The sequence below is a fragment of the Dasypus novemcinctus genome, chromosome 27 (genome assembly GCF_030445035.2).
Source record: "Dasypus novemcinctus isolate mDasNov1 chromosome 27, mDasNov1.1.hap2, whole genome shotgun sequence".
Taxonomy (NCBI): Eukaryota; Metazoa; Chordata; class Mammalia; order Cingulata; family Dasypodidae; genus Dasypus; species Dasypus novemcinctus.
This window is the reverse complement of record NC_080699.1, coordinates 308,113-331,084: the sequence shown is the minus strand read 5'-3', so window position 1 is coordinate 331,084 and position 22,972 is coordinate 308,113. Positions and strand designations below refer to the sequence as shown.

At 40.4% G+C, this 22,972-nt stretch overlaps 1 protein-coding gene across 4 annotated transcripts in view; it reads right to left on the bottom strand.

Annotated features, from left to right (window-relative positions):
• Nucleotides 1–22,972, bottom strand: part of DEUP1 (deuterosome assembly protein 1) — a 90,752-nt gene that overhangs the window by 53,263 nt on the left and 14,517 nt on the right. For all 4 annotated transcript variants that reach the window (XM_058289350.1, XM_058289349.2, XM_058289352.2 and 1 more), the window contains exons 3-5: nucleotides 14,703–14,874; nucleotides 13,314–13,409; nucleotides 1,595–1,729 (exon numbers count right to left, since the gene is read on the bottom strand). In XM_058289350.1, the coding sequence (XP_058145333.1) occupies nucleotides 1,595–1,729; nucleotides 13,314–13,409; nucleotides 14,703–14,874 (403 nt within the window). The remainder of the gene's footprint in view (nucleotides 1–1,594; nucleotides 1,730–13,313; nucleotides 13,410–14,702; nucleotides 14,875–22,972) is intronic.

Here is a 22,972-nt window from a genome sequence, read left to right as displayed (position 1 = left end):
ATTATTCAGTAATACGTAAAATTTGCAGGAATTTTTAAGATACAACACAAGACCTCCTAGGAAGTTCTTGCAACAGGCTGATTTTAGGGCTGTGACCTCAGACTTTATTTTCTTCTGCTCTTGGAGATGTTCAGGGGGTAAGTTTGAGAAATGCTGTTAACTGAAGAGGAAGATGACGTGTGAAGCGGTCAGTGGGGAGAAGGGCTGAGAGGCCTTGGACAGGAGCGCCGCCTGGCCTGGGCGTGGGGAGGAGGAAGGAGCTCCGGCTCCAGGGGCCCCTGGCCTGGAGGGCAGGAGGGACGGTGTTCTTGCCACGGAAGGGAAGAAACCAAGAGCAGCGCTGAGGCTTAGGGCTCGAGAACAAGGAAAGCAATTCAGTTGGAAGAGCATGAAAAGGGTCAACTTGGGGTCAACTGAAAAATAACTGGGGTCCCCTAAGGTCCCCAATTATTACTATAATAGGAATTTATGGTAAAATCTATCTGCTGTTACAGGATTTGTAGCAGAAATGCTCAAGAGCATGGGGCGGGGAGAAGCTGGCTTGTTTTTCTCAACATTAGAATCTGCACAAGGCTAAGAGGACAGGGCTGAGTGAGCTGTGAGCTCTCACAACAATCCTGCGTGATGTGCAGAATTCCCACTCAACACCCCCGCACGACACCTTACACTGTTGGGCAACACTTGATGCGGTTGTGAAAGAACATGATCAGACTGTTACCACTAACTCTGGTCCACAGCACACACTTGGTTTATTTTTCCAAACACCACCTATTACCAACACCCCGGACTAGTGCTGAAATTTGTTATGGGTCATGAGAGGACACTCTCCTGTTTGTCCTCTTTTGTCCATTGTCCACCAAATGCTTCACTGTGTTACACAGTTCCACGCTTCGTGCAATCCACCCAAAGTGGACACGCAGAGGCTCTCACTTTCTTCAGAGTTGTGAATGTTTCTGAATGTTTTCCCTAGTCCAAAAGAAAGAAACCACACCCCCCTCTATTACTGACCCTTAGCGTTGGTACAGTACCTTCTTTGACACTCATGCAAGAATATTACAATATTGCTGTAAACTACAGTCCATAAGTTACATTAATTGTATTTTTCTCAAGCATCTTTATATTCTTACCACTTGTGATAGTGATGTACATTTGTTCTAGCTCATAGAAGAACATCCTTCCATCTGTGTTATTAGCCACAATCCATACGCAGCTTTGGGCTCACCATGCTATCCAGTCCCTAGATTGTTCTCCAGCCTTCTTTCAACTAACATTTCCATCCCTAGACTACCCCTCTCAGCCACATTTATAAATCAGCCGTGTTAGTTATGCTCACTCTGTGTTACCAGCAACTCTACCCATTTCCACACTTCTACAGTAAAGATAATAAAACAATTCTACATACATTAAGCATCAGTAAATTCACTAAACACCTGAAGAACACATGTTCAAAGAAAATGTGACTTGTAGTGGTGCTTGTCACCACAGCGGTACAGGGGCACAGGCCACTGTGTACAGCAGGCAAACAGCCCACCACCACAAGGAAAGTGGGATCACTCTCTAATGCACCTGAAGAATCTAAGAGAATTTATCTCACCTCTAATTTCTGGTTCAAATTGCTCATTTCAAATGGTATTTCTTCTTTGGGTTGTGGTAATTCTTTTTGGTGAATTTTGTTTTGTTTCATCTGGTGTACTCTCAGTTTTTCAAAGCTATTTGTCAGCTTGGAGAACTGAAAATAATAGAGAATGTGAACATTTTATTATTACCAGTAATTTCTAACTTGATTTCTTATGTACCTCTTTGAAAATTTAAGTCCTAATTAGAAAATGCTGTAAAGCTTAAATGTTCCAATTAGTGAAGACAGAACAGTTATTAAAAATAAATTATTGGACCTCATATATATTTTTTAATGTAATTAAAAATAATAATAATAAATACATATTAAAAAAAAACTTAAAAAAAATAAATTATTGAAGTGGAACACAATTCAGCTTTCATGTAAATCTGGGCCTTCATTAACTGCACAGTTAAACAATGATTCACTTGATAAATGTTTTGTTCAGTTTTGTTTTAACCATATGTAACAAAGCTCACAATTTAAAAAAAAACAACAGGATTTTTATTCTTTCTTTTATTTAGTGCCATCTTGTGTTGACAATTTTAATTTCAGTAATTCAGACTAACCAGCTTATATCTTAATGAAGAAACCCAAATAATTAAAAACATACAAATAAATTTAAGCACCGAAATTTTTTATAATTTATACTCTTATTTGTTCCTTTTCTTGTTCTACCTTCAAACAATAGAATGCAGCATAGTGTATCAACATCTGCGAGGAAATTTCTGCATAACTATTTTCAATTTTTAAAAGCTTTTTGTTGTGAAATAGTTGTAGGTCCACAGAAAGTTGTGAAGATATTACAGAGACGTCCTGTGTTGCCTCCACTCACTTGCCCCCAGTATTTCTACCTTATGTAAATGCGCTACAATATCAAGACCAGGAAGTCGATATTGGCCTGACGTGTGTGTGTAGTTCTACCCATTTTTCTCACATGCAGATTTGTAAACTGCACCCAGGAGGGAACTACTCTGGCCCCACAAAGTCTCCCTTGTACTGTGCCTTTACGTCACCCACCCCCCCACTTCTGCCATCCCCGGCCCTGGCAACCGCTAACCTGTCTTCTAGCCCTATGATTTGTCATATAAATGGAATCATAAAAAGAAGACTGGCTTTTTCCACTCAACATAATGCTCTTGAGCGAGTCCGAGTTGGTGCATCATCAAAGGCTTGTTCTTCTACATCACGAGGAGCAGCCCATGGCACGGATGTACCAAATGTTTGACCATTTACCTGTTGAGGGATACTCTGGTTGTTTCTAGTTTTGAGCTATTACAGATAAAGCTGCTATGAACAATCATATTTATTTATCTTATACTAGGGCTTTCATTTTTTTCTCATATAAGTTTTTATTGCTATTATTTATCTACCATAAAATTCACCCTTTTAAGATGTACCGAAAGGCTTTTAAAAGTATAATAATGCTTTTAGTATATTCACAAAGTTGTGCAGCCATCACCACTAATTCCAGAATCTTTTCATCAACCTCCAAGGAAAACCAATACCGACAGCAGCCACCCCCCGCCCTGCTCTCCTCGGCTGCCGGCGCTGCCCTGCTTCTGTCGGGGGATTCACCTGCCAGGCGTGGTCTTTTCTGTCCTTCTTTCGCTTGGTGTCATGTTTCTGCGGCTCATTCATGTCGTGTATCAGGACTTCATCCCCTTTTATGGTTGAATAGTGTTTTGTTGCATGGATTCACCACATTTCATTTATGCATTCATCAGCGAATGGGCGTTTCGGTTATTTCCATCTTTTGGCTGTTAAGAGTAGCGGTACCATGAATGCTTGTGTGAAAGTTTACATGTGGACCTGAGTTTTCAGTTCTCTTGGGTATACACCTAGGAGTGGAATTGCTGGGTAATATGGTTTTTCTACACTAACTTTTTGATGAACTGCCAAACTGTTTCCCAAGGTGGTTGTATCATTTTACATCCCCACTAATAATTTGTAAGGAGCCAGTCTGGAGAATTGCCAATACCTGTTATTGTCTGTCTTTTTGCTTATAGCCATCCCAGTGAGTGTGACGTGGAATCACATTGTGGTTTTGATTTGTAAATGCATAAAGATTATGTCGAGCATCTTTTCATGTGCTTATTGGCCATTTGTATATGGGCTTGTGACATGGGTGTCACATTTAAGAAACTGCTAACTAATCCAAGGTCATGAAAATTTGCCCTTATGTTTTCTTCTAATAGTTTTATAGTTTTAGTTTTTACTTTTAGGTCTTTGACCCATTTTGAATTAATTTTGTATATCCATGAGGTTAGGGCCCAACTTCATTCTTTTGCATGTTAATCTCTAGATGTCTCTGCAGTGTTGATTGAAAAGACTATTCTTTCTCCAGTGAATGATCTTGGCAGCACTCCTGCTTTCTTCTGATTAATATTTGTATGCTATATCTTTTTCCATTCTTTAACTTTAAACTTACCTATATCATTATATTTTTAAAGATTTTCTAGTAGAGAGTGTATATTTGGGTAATATTTTAAAATCTATTGTTTCCATCTCTGTCTTTTAATTGGTGTATTTAGACATCTATCTTTAATGTAATTATTGATACATTAAGGCCTAAGTCTGCCATTTTCTTTTTGTTTTCTCTTTTTTTCCCTCTATTTTTTGTTTTTGTTTTCATTTTCTTGCCTTTCCTTGGATTACTTGAACACATTATAGAATTTAATTTTAATTTACCTATAGGCTTTTGAGTGAAATCTCTTTACAGATTTTTATTGGTTGCTCTAGGAATATGCATAACTTATCAGTCTACCAGTGTTGTCATTTTACCAGTTCAAGTGAAGTCTAGAAACTTTCCTTTTACTTTATGTCCTTTTACCCTGCCCCATTAATAATAAAATGTCTTAAGTATTTCCTCTATATATATTGAAAGTCACATTAGACAGTTACAATTTTTGTTTTATTAATAGCTGTCGTACATAATTTAGAAATTCAAGAGGAGAAGGAGAGCCTATTGCATTTTCCCATGTTTACATCCTCACAGTGTTCTTTCTTCTTCCAGATGGCCTAGGGTTCCTTCTTTATCATTTCCTTCCTGTTTATAGAACTTCTTCCAGTCGCTCTTTTAGGGTAGGTTTGCTGGAAACAAATCCTCTTCATAATTTATCTGAAAATGTCTTGGTTTCCCCTTTATTTCTGAAAAATATTGTCAGTGGATATAGAAATCTGGGTTGACATTTTTACTCTTTCAGTACTTGGAAAACGTGTCACTTCCATCTGGCTTTCATGGCTTTTGATGAGAAATCTGCTGTCATCTAATTACCTGCTTTTCCAATATAGGTAAGGACATGTATTTCTCACACTGCTCCCAATATATTTTCTTTGTCTTTAGTTTTTAGAAATTTGACTATGATGTGTCATAATGCGGATTTCTTTGGGTTTATCCTGTTTTGGGTTTGCTTGGCTTTTAAAATTTGTAGGTACATGTTTTTTTTGCCAAATTTTAGAAACTTTCAGCCATTATTTCTTAAAGTAATTTTTCAGCCCTTCCCTCTTTCTTCTCTCTTTCTGGAACTCTGATGATAGAAATGTTACATCTTTTATTATAGTCCCAAGTGTTCCTAAGGTTCTGTTCTTTTTTTTATTATTCTATTTTTTTTCTTAACAAATCAATTTTATTAATACATATTAATAAAGCATAAATCCACCCAAAGGGTATAATCAATGGTATTTGGTGCAATCACATATTTGTGCATTCACCACTTCAATCACTCTTAGAACACTTTCATTATTCTAATAATAATAATAATAAACAAAAAACAAATAACCCAGACTCATCATCTTTCAATCTTTCTATGCTTCCCTGGTTATATATAGCTATTCTTTTTCCTTCTATCTAGTATATTTGTATTTACATTTGTAAAAACAGTCTTACATATGCAATATCACGCATATTTGTGTTTTACATGATGTTTTAGTATCCTACAGAGTCCCATGTTACAGGTGTTAGCTTTCCTTCAGTATACTACTGTATAAAGCACACAATAGCATTGCTAGTTATAAACACTATGATGCTTTAACCATTTCTATTCATTTCCAAAGATTTACAAATAACCTTTTTGGCAATTCTGCACAGATTAACCCTTAGCTTTCCATTCTCTATCCTCCTTCTATTTTCTGGTGATCTATATTCTAATTATTAACTCCATGAGTTTATACAATATATTTAGTTCATAATAGGGCAATCATACATTATTTGTCCTTTTGTGTCTGGCTTGATTCACTCAATATAATGTCCTCCAGGTTCATCCATGTAGACTCAGTACTTTAAAGATGGATAGTTCGAAAAAGATGTTCCATGTAAATAAGAACCAAGAGAAGTGAAGTGGCTATATCAATATTAGACAAAATAGATTTTAAGCAAACCTTTGTTACAAGAGACAGAGAAGGACATTATAATTTGATGTGTTAAACCATCAATAAGATATAACGATTATAAACATATACACCTTAAACAATAGAGCTCCAAAATATGTGATAACAGAATTGAAGGAAGAAAATAGTTCTACAATAAAAGTTGGAGAATTCAATACTTGACTTTCAGTAGTGGATACATCATCTAGGTAATAGGTCAATAAGAAAACAGAGGACTTGAACAACAATATAAAACAACTAGACCTAACATACATACACAGACTACTTAGTAGGGCCCCATTCTTCTCAAGTGCACATGGAATATCCTCTGAGACAGACCATATGTTATGTCTAAAACAATTCTTAAACAGATTGAAATCACAAAATTATCTTATCTGACCACAATGTAGTGAAACTAGAAATAAATAACAGATTGAAAAGTAGAATATTAGCAAAGACAAGTGTTTTTTGTATTAAAAAAATTACAGAATACTGATCACAGGAACAATTTGCCAGTTGCACTGAGTAATTATTGTTCATATACTATAATGTAGTTATTTTATATTTATCTGGTCTACTTCAGTTCTTTTTTGGTTACTGTTTGCATAGAATACCTTTTTGTAACCTTTCACTTTTAATCTGCTTGTGACCTTACGTCTGAGGTGGGTCTTTTGTAGATATACAGACGGCTCATATTCTTTTATCTATCAGTCTATGTCTTTTGACTGGGGAGTTCAATCCACTAACATTCAGTGTTATTACTCTAAAGGCATTACTTACTTCATCCATTTTGTCCTTCAGCTCTGTGTTGTCATATCATTCTGTTATCTGTCTTCTTATCCTTTAGTTTACCTTTCCTAATGATCTTCATTTCTAAACTCTTCTCCAAATTCCTTTCAGGCTGCAGCACCCCCTTTAGTATATCTTGCAAATCTGGTCTATCAGACACAGTCTATCAGTTTTTGTTTGTCTGAGAAGACTTTGAACTCACCCTCATTTTTGAAGGACAGTGTTGCCAGACACAGAATTCTTGGCTGGCAGTTTTTCTCTTTCAGGACCTTAAATACATCATAGCACTTTCTTTTTTCCTCCATGGTTTCTGATGAGAGGTCTGCACGTAATCTTATTGAGTTTCTCTTGCTGCTTTCAGAATCCTCTCTTTATCTCTGACATTTGTCATTCTGAATAGAAGGTGTCTCAGGGTAGGTCTCTTCTGTTTGGGTTGTGCTGTCCTTCTTGAATATTAATATTTATGTCCTTCATAAGGGTTGGGAGGTTTTCAGTCATTATTTCCTCAAATATTCTTTCTGTCCCTTTTCCATTCTCTTCTCCTTCTGGGACACCAATAATGTGAATGTTTTTGTGTTTCATGTTGTCATTTAATTCCCTGAGTCTCTGTTCCATTTTTTCCATTCTCTTCTCTTTCTGTTCTCCTGTCTTTTCTAGTTCAGATGATCTGTCTTTGAAATCTTTAATTCTGTCTTCAAGCAATTCAAATCTGCTCTTAAATGCCCCTAATGTATTTTTTAAATTATTTTTATTTTTAAATATATTTTTAATTTATTTTTAACCTAATGTATTTTTAATCTCATCTACTCCCATAAAGTCTGTTACTTTTCTTTTCAGGCTTTCAAACTGTTCTTTATGCTCTCCCAGTGTCTTTTAATAATCTTTATTTCTTTAGTAATATTTTCTTTAAATTCTTTGAAGTGATTTAGGAGAGTTGTGTGATTATCACTGATTAATTGTATTAAATCCTGTATCTCTTCACAATATTTGGTTTGTTCTTTTGGCTGAGCCATCTTCTTGTTTCCTAGTATGGCTTGTAAATTTTTCCTGATGTCTAGGCATCTGAATATGTTGGTGAATTTACTCTGGTGGCTAATTTCTTTCTCTTGCCTATTTTTCTTCACAGCACTTCTTTGATATTTGGTTCAACTTATTCTAAGTCTTTAAAACTGCCCAACTTAAGTTTTCAAAATCAGGCCAGGACTCACTATGGGCACAGATTTTCTCCTAAGGGCTGGATACAGTGCAGTATTTTTCCATGAAATTTCCAGACCTTCCAGTAGGTGGTGCTCGTCAGCGCACCTTTCCCTGGAGGTGTTTCAGCCTGGGCTTTCCTGAGTTCCTGTGTTGAATCTCCAGAGTGGAGATCCAAAGTGGGCTCTGCTAGCTGAGTTCACTGAAGAAAAACACCCTGACCTCCCCTCCCTTTTCTCTTGAAATAGCTGACAGGGAGGAAGATGTGTGTTCCCCCATAATTCCACTGCGGTGAGCCGGGGGTTTACCCCAGCTGATGCTCTCAGGGTGGGATAGGGAGACCTTCCTGCTGCATGGGGCTTGGGAACTCACACTTGTCACTTCGGCTTCTTCGTCCCTCTTTTCCTCACCCTCCTGAGAGTCGTGTAGCCCTGTCCTGGTCTGCTGGCTCCCAAAGCAGGTCCCTCAGATGGCTTTTGGCTTCTTGTTGTTTTTGTGAGAGCACTCAGCTCAGCCTGGTAGTCCATCACCATCTTCCCACGATCCTCCTTTATTATTCTATTTTCTCTCTCTTGCTCAGGTTGGGTAATTTCTATTGTTCTATCTTCCAGTTTACAATTCTTTCCTCTGTCCTTTCCATTATGCTTTTTAGTTTGGTTATCGCTTTTTCAGCTATGAAATTTCTGATTGATTCCTCTGTATATATTTACTTCTTTACTGAAATTTTCTCTTTGCTGAAACTTTCTCATTTTCATCTGTTTCTAGCATGTCTGGAATTGTTCATTGAAGTATTTTCATGATAGCTACTTAAAAATCCTTGTCAGATAATTCTAACATCAGTGTCATCTCAAAGTTTGCATCTGTAGATTGTCTTTTCTCATCCAAATACATATTTTCCTGATTCTTGGTTATGATGAGTGAATTTTTATTAAAATGTGGACATTTTGGGAACTATGTTATGAGACTCTGGATTTTATTTAAATCTTGTTTTTAGCAGTCCTCTTCTAAAAATCTTCTGGTAGAGGAAATGTATGCACCTTATTACTGCCAGGTGGTGGTGGAAGTCCAGGTTTTCAGCTTGGCCTCTACTGGTGTCTGAGAGGAGCGGCTTCCCTTTATTGCTGGATGGGGGGAGTTCAGGCTCCCCACGAGTCCTTCCCTGAGAGCACCTGCGTGGGGGATCAAGAGTGCATCACTACTGCTTCTCACACGGCCTCCAGTGACACTGTGGGGGAGCGTAGCTCATTGCCACATCCTGCCTTTCCACCAGACCCCTCTGATACCACTCCAGAGAAGAGAGGAAGAGGTGCCCATTACCCTGGGTGGGTGAGGAGAACAGGCTCTTCCCGTGGTCTCCACCCACCATGGGCTGCAGAGGGCCTTGTTAGCTTCTGCTGGGGATGGAAGTGCCCTCCCCGTTGAGCCTTCTCTGCTACCGTTCTGGTGGCAGTGTGAGGGGCTGGGATACCTTGATATAGCCTGACGAGAGCGGAAATCTAAGCTTTCCACTCAGCCTCTGCTGTTGGCGGAAGGTAAGGAGCTGCAGTTTTCTGCGATGTTTGGCTGGTGTAGAGCAACTGTTGTCCAAATGTATTGTCGTTAGGCTGCCCTCTCCCTGGTCCTCTGACTATAGAGAACCAGATTTCACTGTTTTTTTTTTGTTTGTTTGTTTGTTTTTTTCTCTGTACCTACTGGCATATCTAGATTGCCAACTTTTCCAGTACCCAGTCTGGGATATATGGAGGCAAAAAGAAACCCCAGGGGTCCTTCCAGAGGTTACATTTTGCACGTCTCAGCAGGATCTCACGGACTGCCACAGTAAACAGTGCCTAAAACAGCAGGGCTCCTGAGGGCTCTGGAGACATCCAGACATGAGAGCAGGGCAGAGACCCCAGGAGTTTGGCACCCTGCCAGTGGGCCCTACTTTGGAATTTACGCTCCCCAGTGGGACAGAGTTAGATTCATTTACAGGTTCTCTACACAAGGCTCTTCTGCCCTTTTATTTGAACCTACACTTAGCATATATTGATAAATATATGTCCCAGAGACCTAAACCTTTGGTCCATTCATGTGCCAGTTGAGCCCTGAATCTCAGCAGAGTTGCAACACCTACTGTCCAGTTCACTGGACTCACCCAGGACAAGTGACAGGGAAATGATAATGGACAATGTCCATCCCAGGGAACAGAGAGTGTCTGCAGATGCAGGCAGGATAATTGGGCCATCTGCCCATGGGATTTAGGTCCCCTCTTGGTTATGGGCATTGCCATTTCCAAATCCTCAAGCTTGGGGAATGAATAATGGACTGAAGTAGACTTATTTTATTATAGTCTTATTATTGTTCCAGCAATGGAAGAACTTTTATCATATTGGTGTGGAGGCAGTGGCCACCAGAGGTTCTGGGGGGAGGGGGAGGGAGGAATGGGTATAATAGGGGCATTCTTGGGATACTGGGGTTGTCCTGCATGACACTGCAATGACAGATGCAGGCCATTATACGTTTTGTCATAGCCTATTGGATTGTGTGGGGCTGAGTGGGGGCTATAATGTAAACTGTAATCCACGTTCGGTGGCAGTGCTTTGGTGTGTGGTCATCAATTGTGGCCAATGTACCACACTAATGAAAGATGTTGTGTGTGGGAGGGGGCATATGGGGAAAAGAAAAAGAAAAAGAAAAAAAGAAATCCCAGGGAACTCACTACCATGTCACTGCTTGCATCCCAACTTTTCTAGCTGATCTGCCACTTCTCTTCCTGTGGCAGTTGGAGATTATTCTATGACTCCCAGAAAGAGGATGACTGTGTCTGTAAACTAGTCTGTCCCTCTGGGTGTGATGCCGTCGGCTGCACTGACTTCAGCTGGGATGTCTTTGGTTGGATTGCCTGTAAGCCTGGGGCTTCTGATTCTACCAGGGCAGCGGGCGCGGCTCAGGGCGAGTCTCTGCCCCTGCTGGGCCTGGCAGAAGTGGACACCCACAGACAGACACACAGGAAGAGAGCGCTGGGTAATCCTAGGTAATCCTAGGGCCCTGGGGAGATGGGCCATTTGTCTCATAGTTTCCGCTGACCTTGGGAAGAAAGCAGAGCAGCTGAGACTAATGTAGAAGGTCCAGAAGGAAATGAGAAAGTGGGAGAGAAGGGACTGCAGGATCACTTGAGGACAACGCCTCAAGGAGAAGCAGCCCAGAGGGGAAGGCAGAGGCCAGCCAGGGACCAGCGGCCACCCTGCGCCAACACGTGGCAAGATGCTGGTGGGACCTCCATGGCTTCTAATGGTAAGCCCCTGCCCAGGTGAACACCGTTCATAAAAGCCAACAGCATTCCGGTACCGGGTAGAAGGACCCCTGAGGCTAAGACGCTCCACCTCTCAGAGCCTTCTTACATTGTTTCATAAGCAATGGCCAGGTTTTAAAGACATATTTCCAGAGGTGGAAGTCTCAATTTAAAAAAATTATAGTTTATAGTGGTTATAAGGAAAAGAAAATAGCCCCTTTTTAAAAAGGAAGCAATTTCTACAAGAAAGCTTTGACAGAGTTCAAGGTAGGATGTGGCAAATTTATCCTTAAGATGTTTTACAAAACTCGTATTGTAAATAAGAGGAATTTCAACAGAGAAGGCAACAGAATGAGTCAGCAGAAACAAAAGATGCCATTTTCTACTTAGAAAAATGACATATTACTAAGTTTTCTGCAAACTGAGTCATGTATGTAGTGCTTTACTTTTTCTCTCTCTTTTACCCTCCCTCCCTAACTATAACTTCCTCCCTCCTTTCCTTCCTTCCTTCTTTCCATTTCTTCCTTTTAACTAGAGGGAAAAAAGAAGAGAAACAGGAAATCTCAGTGGAAGAAGGTGGCCGTTTTTCAACAATAATGTAGTTTTTCCAAAGTACAGGCCATGAACCCCTGTTACAGTGGTATTAGGAGGCTTTAGTTTAAAAAAAAAAAAAAGGGTCCCATGGGCAAACAAGTTTGGAAAATGATGAGTTAAAAAGGTTAAATGGGTTCCTCCAATGCTTCTCAGAGTCAGTAACATGCTAACGTGCCCTGAGTACCCAGGAGGCAGAGGCAAGAGGAAACAGCATTTCCAAAATGCCTGGTGTTAGTGCTTCACAAAACAATGCTTTTGACATTGCCATAAAGAATTTGTTGGTTAGCACTGAAAACCCGCCAGCAGCAAAGCATCAGATGGCAAGGACTGATAAGTCAAATAACTATTCAGCATCTGTAGACAAGGTCCAAAATCTTTCAGTAACAGAAGTGAAATAAAGAAAAAGAAATAAAAAAATTGGTAAGTAGTGAGTGAACTAGTCAAATGTAATTTAGAGATGCTACTCTATCTATATTTCTTTAAATTTTTTCAAACTTACACTAGTTTGAGGTTTCTTTGTTTCTATCCAACAATTTGGTGAATAAATATTTAGGTACTATAGTTACTGTAGTACGAGATTTATCTTTATAGAAAATGCAAGGCTAATTAACTTAAGTATTAATGCAAGAGACTCAGCCAGGAAAATTTATAGAACAAGTCATAATCCAAGATACCATCCAGGGGCAGTTACCTGAATTGCAGGCAAAATGTCTAAATAGACTTAAGAGCTAGTCTTTTAAGACTATAACCATCAAATGGCATCATGAGCTTCAGATTCCAGTTTTAATGACAGAATTCCATCCATAAACAGGTACTTAAGTAGGGGCATTAAGTATTTTGGGTTTTCATAATCAAACCATATTTCTCATTGATTCATTTACCAGGCTAAGCAGAGCTATAACCTCTACCAAGTCTGAGATACTTAGAAAATTACTTCCCTATATGCTATCTGTGGCAAAGGAGAGAAGACTTTTTAGCTGCTACCATAGTGGAGAGATATAGGGATAAATAAGAGAGAAATCAACATCCTTCTCACTAAATATTCAGAAGTACGCTATAATTTATCAAACAACTCTACCTGTAATAAAATAATAAAGACTGGTTTTATTTTAATTATCTATTTCAAAATAGCGAATTTTCATATCTTAATTGCCATTGAATAAAGGGTATCCCTATTAGGGTTTGATGACAATAAAAAGATTTTTTTTCACATAATTAATATCATTTAATTAATCAAGAAGTCCCTTGAGAATATAGAAAGCTATTAGTCTGGTACTGTGTTAAAAGTTTTAAGTGTAGTACTGACAATCTAGTAAAACACAAAATCCATATAAAACCATGACAGGGCAAATGTAATCTATAATTAAAAGAGATGAACTTTTGCTTGTATTAAAAACAATACATTTTAATAAAATAAGACACTTTTATTGATCAATAGCATTCATCAAAACTTGCGATATTAAATTTCATAGGTTTCCTTACTTGGGCTTTTAGGGTTTGAAGCTGCCCTTCGTAATTCTGAGTCATGGCTAAGTTACATTTCTCCAGACTATCCAGCTTCTGGCGAAGTAACCCCACCTGCATTAAGAACAAAATTAAATTTTGCTTCTTCTAAATTTTGCCTGGCAAAATCAGAAAATGTGCAAAAGAGGAGTGTAATTCAAATAAAACTGCTGTACCAAACCAAGAATAAATATTAGTTCTTCAGGTCTTAAAATAAACTATTAATAATTAAACTCACAAAAACCTAACACTGCCAGCACTATTCCCCTGGGTACATATTAGGACAGCACTGTATGGATGGTTAACGAAAAATCCTTTCCATGATCGCATTTTAAATTAAGGTTTAGAATTTGCTTTGCCTCTTATCTCCTCAGGTAAAACCTCTACCAACACACTTCAGCTTTTTTTCTTTTTTTCTTTAATGGGAGCTCTGCTGTAATGGTATATGGAATAATAGTTACACTGTCATAACCACCAACATATTTTGAAAAGAAAAACGTTTAAGAACAGTTCTTAAGAATTTGGCTTATAGAATTGCCTGCTTAGAAGTAGGCGAGCGCCTGTCTCCACCTGTCATCACAGGCACAGAGGCTGCACGTCAGGCCTGATGACGAGCTTCTGTGGTGGAGGAAACCAGACGCCAAGACCTGGTGAGCTGTGGGTCCTAAGGTCCACTGAGAAGCAGTCCAGGCGGGAAACGGCTGACGGACATGCAAACTGATGATGTCGCAGCATGTGACTAGTCAACGTTTCTCTTATGCCTTGCCCAAAAAAAACCTCAAAGATACAAAAAGTTGACGTTTGATAACGCATATGGTTTTCCTGGCGCTCTCGTGCATTCTTTACAGCCCCTGGATTGGCAGTAACAGCCTAAAGGCCAAAAAGATGCCTCTGCCCGGTGCCTCAACATACAGGCACCCGCACCAGGCTCTCGTCTTCATTGTCCGCGCATCTCACGTTTCTCGGGAAACGTTTTCCCAGCAGATTAGACCAAAAAATGCTCCTGAACTCTGCCTTGCCCAAAGGCGGCTTTAATGACTACGTCTTTAGTTCCACAGCAGCAAAAACACTTCCATCCTTGCTTACAAATAATATTTCACATATGTATTAGATGTTTACTTTTTTAGACCAAACTGACATTTTATGCCTGACTGTATCAGGGAAATTCTATGGATTTTGACTCTCATGGATAATGATTTAATAGAACATGTTTAACACACTTTGCTGACAGGTATTTCAAGCAATAAATGCTGTCATTTCCAGATGCCTGACGAGAAATACATATAATGGAAAATGTACTCTGGTAATATAAATACTTTTTATAAGAGTCAGAGGAATTAATGATTTATTAACATATGCATTCAGTACCTCTTGGCCTTTCTGATCCAAACAAGTTTGTGCATTTGCCAGTTCTTGATCCCGAAGATCTAATCGCATCTCTAAAGCCCGCATCTTCCTCTCCCAGTCCAGTTTTTTGTTGCTTACCATGATGTCAATTTGTTCCATTAATTCCTGAAGCTCAGCCTCACAAGGAGAAGCTCTGGCAATTGTAGAAAAGTAAAATACATTTAAAAATGTAGTGTGAGAGCAAGAAAATTTACTATATTGACCCAAATGACTTGATCATTAGTTTCTCAAATGTTCAATTATTTAAAAAGGAAGGAGTTGGAGAGCTAGAGGTCAATTTTCATTTTATTAAAACTAAAAGCTAATTTCAGAACTAACAGCATGTATACATTTAACTTTTTAAAATAATATTTTCTAATATTCCCTGGGCTATTTCAGGGAAAATGCAAACTATGAAAAATGGTAGGACAGCTAAGGACTAACGGTCTAACATGTAAATCTATATCATAACTTGAGAGGTTTGACCACAGGCAAACCTGGCGGGGACAGAAGAGTGAGCCTGGGTGAGGCAGGACCAGACTTCACCCCCCAAGTGGTGCAGGGCGGCTCCCCGGGAGGGAAGGTGGTCTGGCCGCTGTCAGCTCAGAAGGAGTGGCCAGGCAGGTGGGAGAGCAGTGTGGTCTTCAGGTCTTAGCAGCTAGGTGGCCAGCCTGAGTCTAGGCGAGGCCCCCGTGTTGGAAGGAAGGCCCCTGGTGACAGCTGGAATTACAAGGACTGAGAACTGGTGAGAAGCCAAATTGCTGGGTGCTCCCAGGGCAGGATTCTCCTTCAAAATGCCCGGCCCCTGGCTGAAGGGCAGGCATTCCCACGAGATGGGTGTAGGCATCGGAGCCTCAGGCTCAGCAGCAGCAGCACACGGATTTCCAGGTAAGAAGAGCCAGGTATTGCAGCAACACTCAGTGCTGGGGATGGCTTCTAAGGTATGCGTATAGCTGGGAGGAGGGCAGCAGGGAGAGGCAGGTGCAAGGTGACATTTCCTCCATTCGGTTTCACCAAATCAGACTTTGAGTGCCAATTACGGATCATCTAGCCAGAGTGCCGAGAAGCCCACGTTCACACAGCTCGTCAGAGAAGAGCCAGGGCCAGACGCGGCAGCTGGTGAGGACGTGGGGCTGCGGATGGGAGCTGAGAAGAAGCAGAGAAGAAGGTGCTGCTCCACTGCACCCGGCCAGACCCTGAAGCCGCAGAGCCGCCCTCAACGAGAGGTGGCCCTTGGATTCCTTTTTCCAACAGCAGACTCACTGTTGCCATCAGACAGGCTTCAAGTACAAAGTGCCCTTTCGAAGTCTTCTCCCAGCAGCCCCAGGACAAGGCCCAAAGGCTCTCAATTTTACTTAAAACCTGAAGCAAATCTGAAGAAAGGAAGTACTAATTCCTCTATTGAGAGCTTGACTGGATTTTAATCTAAGTTATTTGCAAGGAAAAAGAACAGAACTGTGGTCTGGTGTTTCCACACCATTCTCTTTCCTAACACGTCTCACCTTTTACAGTAAACACGTTTTGTCTGTTTTCTCTGCTGGTGTAGGCTCTGAAGGAAAGTGGGCGGTGTATCAGCCCTGCTGGTCACCGTCCACCAGCCTGCCACACAACCCTGCACGTGGCAGAAGCTCAACAAATCTTAGAAGAAGGAGCAGCTGAGCTATTTTCATTCCTGTCGCTTTGGCGTGTAGGGATGCAATGTGCTAAGGGAATGAAAACAGGCCGAAGGGAGAGTGAGCACGGCGTCAGGTGCTCCACCACCTTTGTTCCATACGTGGAGGGATGCTTTATCTCCTGGGCATGGTTGTGCTGTGCAAAAGTTAGAATCTGACTCAGGTGGAAGGAATCTTGTACGTCATCCAGTCCAACCACACATCCCGTGTTTGCATCTGTCCACAAATGTCCCTTTGGGCCAGCCACTGAAAGCTACATGTGCTCCCAAACCAGCCATCTCAGATGCCCCTCCCTAGCTAGACCCGCCCAGCCTCTCCTGCCAGCAACCTCCACGAGCAGACCTGGAGCCTGGAGCCGCCCCTTCCCTCCGCATTCCCGCCTGCCTGCCACACGCGGCGGTGGCTTGCTGCACTTGGCTGGTCTTCCTTTATTTCCAGAAATACTCTGTTGCCTTGATTTGTGCCTCGGGCTGCTTTTATGTCCACCACGCTGTCCTCAGTGCCTCCTGCACTGCCCGGCAGACCAGGAGCAGACCCTCTGCGGGTGAGGAAGGGCCGGTGACAGCGTCCAGGCCGCCCCCCCTGGGGGCTCGCCCTCCACAGCCCTTCTCTCCGTGTCCTCCCAGAAAGCGACTGTCCAGGTGTCACCTCACCACCCCGTCGGGGGCCACACATTGTCACACGAGCAGCTTTGGGCTGGAAAGTCGTGTTATGCTGTTTCAAGGTGAGCTGTCTGAAAACATTTTTTCATGCATACTACCAGAAAGTCACCTTTTCACTATTTTGTGCTCATTTAGTTTTTCTGGGGAAGACCCACGTGCAAGGTTTTATATTTATCTTAAAGAAAAGGAGTGAGTTCAGTTTGGGTCAAGTGAGATACCTAAAGAGAAAAGGAGCTTGGGACAGGGAGGCAGAGGCTGGAGGGACAGAGTAGAAGTCCTCGTGGGGGGAGGGGGAGGGGAGGGGGGAAGAGAGAGGAGAGGGAAGGGGAGGGGGAAGGAAGGGGGAGGGAGAGGAGAGGGGGAGGGGAGGAGGAGGGGAAAGAAGAAGAAGGGAGAGGGGAGGGGGAAGGGAAGGGGGAAGGGGGAGGGGAGGGGAAGGGAGAGGGGAGGGGGTGGGAAGGGGAAAGGAGGGAGAAGGGGAGGGGAGAGGAGAAGAGAGGGAAGAAGATAGGAGAGGAGAGGGGAGGGGAGGGGAGAAGAGAGGGGAGAAGATGGGAGAGGAGAGGGGAGGGGAGAAGAAGGGGAGGGGAGGGGAGAAGAGAGGGGAGAAGAAGGAAGAGGAGAGGGAAAGGGAGAGGGAATGGGGAGGGGGAGGGGAGGGAGAGGGGATGTGGAAGGGAGAGAGGGGAGGGGAGGGGAGGGGAGATGGGAGGGGAGAAGAGAGGTAAGAAGAGAGAGGAGGGAAGAGGGTAGCAGAAGGGGGAGGGGAGAGAGGGGGAGGGGAGAGGCGGGGGAGGGGAGGGGAAAGGAGAAGGGAGAAGAAGGGGGGAGGGGAAAGACCTTTTCATGCAACATGGGAGAATCTGAAAAGTGAGTTTCTGAAAAAAGGCCAATGAGTAATATTAGGTTTTAATTTTTTCAAACTCTTTCAATGGAACACATTCTAAGGCAGGGGTTCTTAACCTTTTTTTGTTCCATGGACACCTCTGCCAGTCAGGTGAAATGAATACTACTGTAATTTATTTACTGCATACATTCATAAGTGAAGGAAATGCTGGATTTCAGTTAGAGGTCTGCGAAAATAAAGGTAATAAGTTGATTTTTTTTCAGTTCAAGCTCACATACCCGCTGGTTAAGAATCCCCGTGCTAGGGCGTGTTGCACGCTCTCGTCTTAGTTAATAGACTGCACTACATGTGATTTAATTTTCTAAGGTGGCATACAGATCCTATTCTGCAAGTAAAACACTGTATCAAATCACAGACATAAAAAGGACAGAATGGGAGAGACTCCAAGAGAAGTTCTAGAACCCATTTTCCTAGGCATGTCTGTGGTGTCAGCCTGGTTTTTAGTTGATGCTCACTCCTAAGACAGTAAAGTGAGAGATTTATCACTTTATGCCAATTAGGTCATGGTTTCATGGTTACCTTTGTTCAAAATTAATTATTGAATCTAGGTCAAAATACCTTTTCCTTAAGCATTTTTCTTGTCCTCCAGAAAATGTCATTTACTGCCATCCTTAGTGTTTGCTGACTTAGCAGCACTAAAAATGCCTGTTTTTACTACTTGATTGAGATGGTGTTTTATATTCATTCCATTCTTCCTCTCATTTGCAGTAAGCTTAACACTGGGATGTGAAGGTGGAATAAACCTCACTATTTAATGTATTTATACATTTTGTTTAAATGTACTTATACAGACCTATTATAATGCAATGCATAGCCTCCAACTCCCTATCAATGTTTAACTTTTCTCAGAAAGCCACATAATACAAATGTAAAATCTCAGTTTTATGTTTAGAAAAGAGTGAAAGTTCTGTTAAAATACCTACATTGTAGATCAACTTTTTCTTGAAATTTTTCCTATAATAACTTTTCACTGTCCAAATAATAGCTTGGCTCACAGCTTGAAAGAGAAGACTAAAATATTACCAGGTACAAACTGTCTTTCTCCTGAGTGATTTTTATCAAAAATACAAATAGTCCCACTATCCTCATAAAACTATTTGAAGTACTATTTCATGTTAATGCATACAAATGATATAATTAATAGTACACAAATGTTTACCTGGCAACACGTTAGACTGGGTTCTGTACACCAATCTCCAGGACAATTAAAATTCCTTCTTGCCAAAAGGTCTATTTGATGAGAGTGCAATGTTAAGTACATGTAAGGATAGTCATTTATGTTTTTTCTATTAAAACCTGGAGCCATAGTAGGAGCCAGTTGTTTCACTGGATCCTAAAGGGGAAGAATTAGCCAAACTGATAAAATCTGCTTTCCCAATACCAGAAACTCTTTAGAAATAAAATGTTTCCTGAATGTCAGAAATTTCTAATGAACATTCTAATGCCAGTTTGTTCTGATTACTTCCAAATCTGTATCTGCAGCACGTACTTCTGAGATCCAGAATTCTATTTCCAAAAACCTTTCAACACTGATGTTTCCACAGGATGTCAAGAGACATCATCTCAAATCTCCTATGTTCTAAGCAGCCCTGTGACCTTCACAGCACCACAGCTACCAGCTGCTCAGACACGAGCCCTGCATGTTCCTAGACCAAGTCCTGGCACTAGCTCCAATATGTGTCCTACATTCTGACTGCTTCTCACCATGTCCAGGGGTAAAACTCTGTCCAAATCCTCCTCCTCTTTCTCCTGCTTCCATTCAGGAGCCAGGCGCCCACCCACCGTGCCTTCTTCCTTTCCTCACATGAACTGAGCTCTGACATTTTCCAGGGTGGAAATGTGTCCAGTTAACGAGACAGCTACATTTCCCAGCCTCTGTTGGGGACAGACATGGCCAGGCAACAAGCCTGACCCTGAAGTGGAACTGCAAGTTGCAACTTAGCAATGTGAGCCTGACCTCTCAGGCTCAGCACTGCAGCATCCTCTGGCTGGGTCCCCGTGGCCAGAACTGCATTCATTCACCTGAGGCGTTCTCTTGCCAATCTGTTTTCCATCTCAGTAATTTTGTCATTTATGTGACCTTTTAAGATTGGCTTTTTTTTCTTTTAGCATAAAGCCTTTGAGATCCTTCCAAATTGCTGCTGGTATCAGTAGTTCATTCCTTTTATTATTGAGTAGTAGTCCAAGTTTGGCCATTTACCTTGAGACATTTTGGTTGTTTCCAGTTTGGGGCTATTATGAATAAACTGCTATGAAAATCACATACAGGTTTTTGTATGTTTTGTATGTTTTGTAGGTTTTTCTCTCAGAAAAATGTCCAGGAGTACAATTGTTGGGTCATCTGCTTAGTATCTGTTTAGTTTTTTCTCTCAACTGCCAAACAATTTTCCTGAGTGGCTGTGCCATTTTATATTCCCACCAGCAATTTATGAAAGATCCAGTTTCAATGCATCCTTGCCAGAATTTGGTATTATAACTATTTTTTTTTTATTTAGATGTTCTAATTTAGATGTTCTGTTAGGGGTGTCACAGTGATGTCTCCTTAGCTCTTCATTCCTTTGGCCCATATTCTAATGGGATTGTTTGTTTTAGTTACTGTTGAGCTTTGATAGTTTTTATATATTCCAAATCCTAGTCCTTTGTTGGATAAGCGGTTTGTAAATATTTCTCCAACTGTATAGCTTGTTTTATCATCTTTTTATCAGGGTATCTGTGGAGCAAAAGTTTTTAATTTTGATGAGGACCAATTTATCCATTATTCCTGTTGTGGATCGAGCTTTTGGTGTCACACTGAAGACCTCGTCACCAAGCCCTAGATCCAGAACATTTTTCTTCTGTGTCATCTTCTAAAAGTCTCATAGTTTTACAGTTTACATTTAAGTCTGAGCTCTATTTTGAGCTACTTTTCTGTATAAAGTGTGAGGCTGAGGTCAAGGTGCGCGGGGGGTTATGAATATCCAGTGGATCCAGCACCATTTGTTGAAAAGATTCTCCTTCCTTCATTGAATTGCTTTTGCGCTTTCATCAAAACTCAGTTGGCCACACTTTCGTGGGGCTGTTCTGGGTTCTTTATTCCATTGATCTATGCATCAATCCCTCTGTCAATAATCCACAAGGACTCCATGATTGTAATGTAATAAATACTGTAATCAGAGTGAATCCTCCCCCTTTCTTCTCCTCTCAGAATTGTTTTAACTATTCTAGTTCCTGAACATATAAGTTTTAGAATTATCTTGGCTATGTCTACAAAAAACTTACTGAGGTATTTACAGGAATTGCATGAAACCTGTATATCAATTTGGGGGGAACCGACACCATTAGTATGTCGAGTCTTCCAATCCATGAACATAATACATCTCTCCACTTATTTGGATTTTCTCTGATTTCATTATCAGTGTTTTGTTTTAATATACAAAATCTTATATAAGGTTTGTTAGATTTACACCTAAGTATTTATTTTTTGAGTGATTGTCAGTGGGTTTCTATTTTTAATATTGCATTCCATGTGTTCATTGTCAGTGTATAGAAATAACAATTGATTTTTGTATGTTGCTCTTGTATCCTGTAACCTTGCTGACATCATCTATTAGATTTTTGTTTTTTGCAGATTCCTTAGAATTTTGTATGTAAACAATCATGTAATCTGCACATAGAGATGGGTTTTTTCCCCTTCATCATGACTTTTCTCTCTTTTCTTTCCTTATTGAGTTGGCTAGAAATTCACTGCGATTTTGAATAGCAGTTATGATAGTGGACATCTTGGCCTTGGTCTCTGTAACAATTAAGTTTTAATTCCTCATTCTCTAACTCCACCCTGGCCCTGGCGACCAGTATTGTAGTTTCTGACTCTATGAATTTTTTTCTAAATATTTCATATAAGTAAGATCATATAATATTTGTCTTTTTGTGTCTGGCTCATTTTACTCAATATGTCTTCAAGGTTCATCCATGTTACATCTATCAGAACTTCATTCCTTTTTTAAGGCTGAATAATATTACAGTGTATGTACATACCCTATTTTTTTTATCCATTCATCTCTTGATGGACATGTGGGTTGCTTTTATCTTTTAGCAATTGTGAATAATACTGCTATGAACATAAGTGTGCAAACATCTGTTCAAGTGTTTTTTCCCATGGTTCTATTAATGTGGTGTACTACACTAACTGATTTTATGTTGAGCCACCCTTGCATACTGGGATAAACCTCACTTGATCATGGTATATAACTCCTTTAATGTGCTGTTGGATATGATTTGCTAATATTGAGAATTTTTCCATCTATTTTCATAAGGGTTATTGGTCTGTTATTTCCTTTTCTTGTGGTATCTTTGTCTGGCTTTGATATTAGGATAACATTGGCCTCATAGAATAAGTTAGGAAGTGTTCCATCCTCTTCAGTTTTTTGGAAGAGTGTGAGTAGGAAATGTGTTAATTCTTCTTGAAATGTCTGGTAAAATTCACCAGTGTAGCCATCTGGTCTTTGGCTTTTCTCTGTAGGGAGGTATTGATGACTGGTTCAAGCTCTTTCCATGTTACTGGTCTGCTGAGATCTTCTATTTCTTCTTGAGTAAGTGTAGGTAATTGTATGTTTCTAGGAATTTGTCCATTTCATCTAGGTTATCTAATTGTTAGCATACAATGTTCATAGTATCCTCTTATAATCCTTTTTATTTCCATGGAGTCAGTAGTAATGTCCCCTTATTTGACTTCATATTTTAGTTATTGGCATCCTCTCACTTTTTTTTCATCAGTCTAACTAAAGTTTTATTAATTTTATTAATCTTGCTAAAAAATTGCTATTGATTTTGTTGGTTCTCTCTTTTTTAAAATTCTGTACTTCATCTTTGTTCTAATTTGTTATTTTGTTCCTTCTGCTCACATTGGCTTCAGTTTGCCCTTCTTTTTCACACTTTCAGGTATGACCTTAGAGCTCTCATTTGAGATCATTCTTCTTTTTAATGTAAGCATTTAGAGCTATAAATTCCCCTCTCAATTCTACCTTTGCTGCA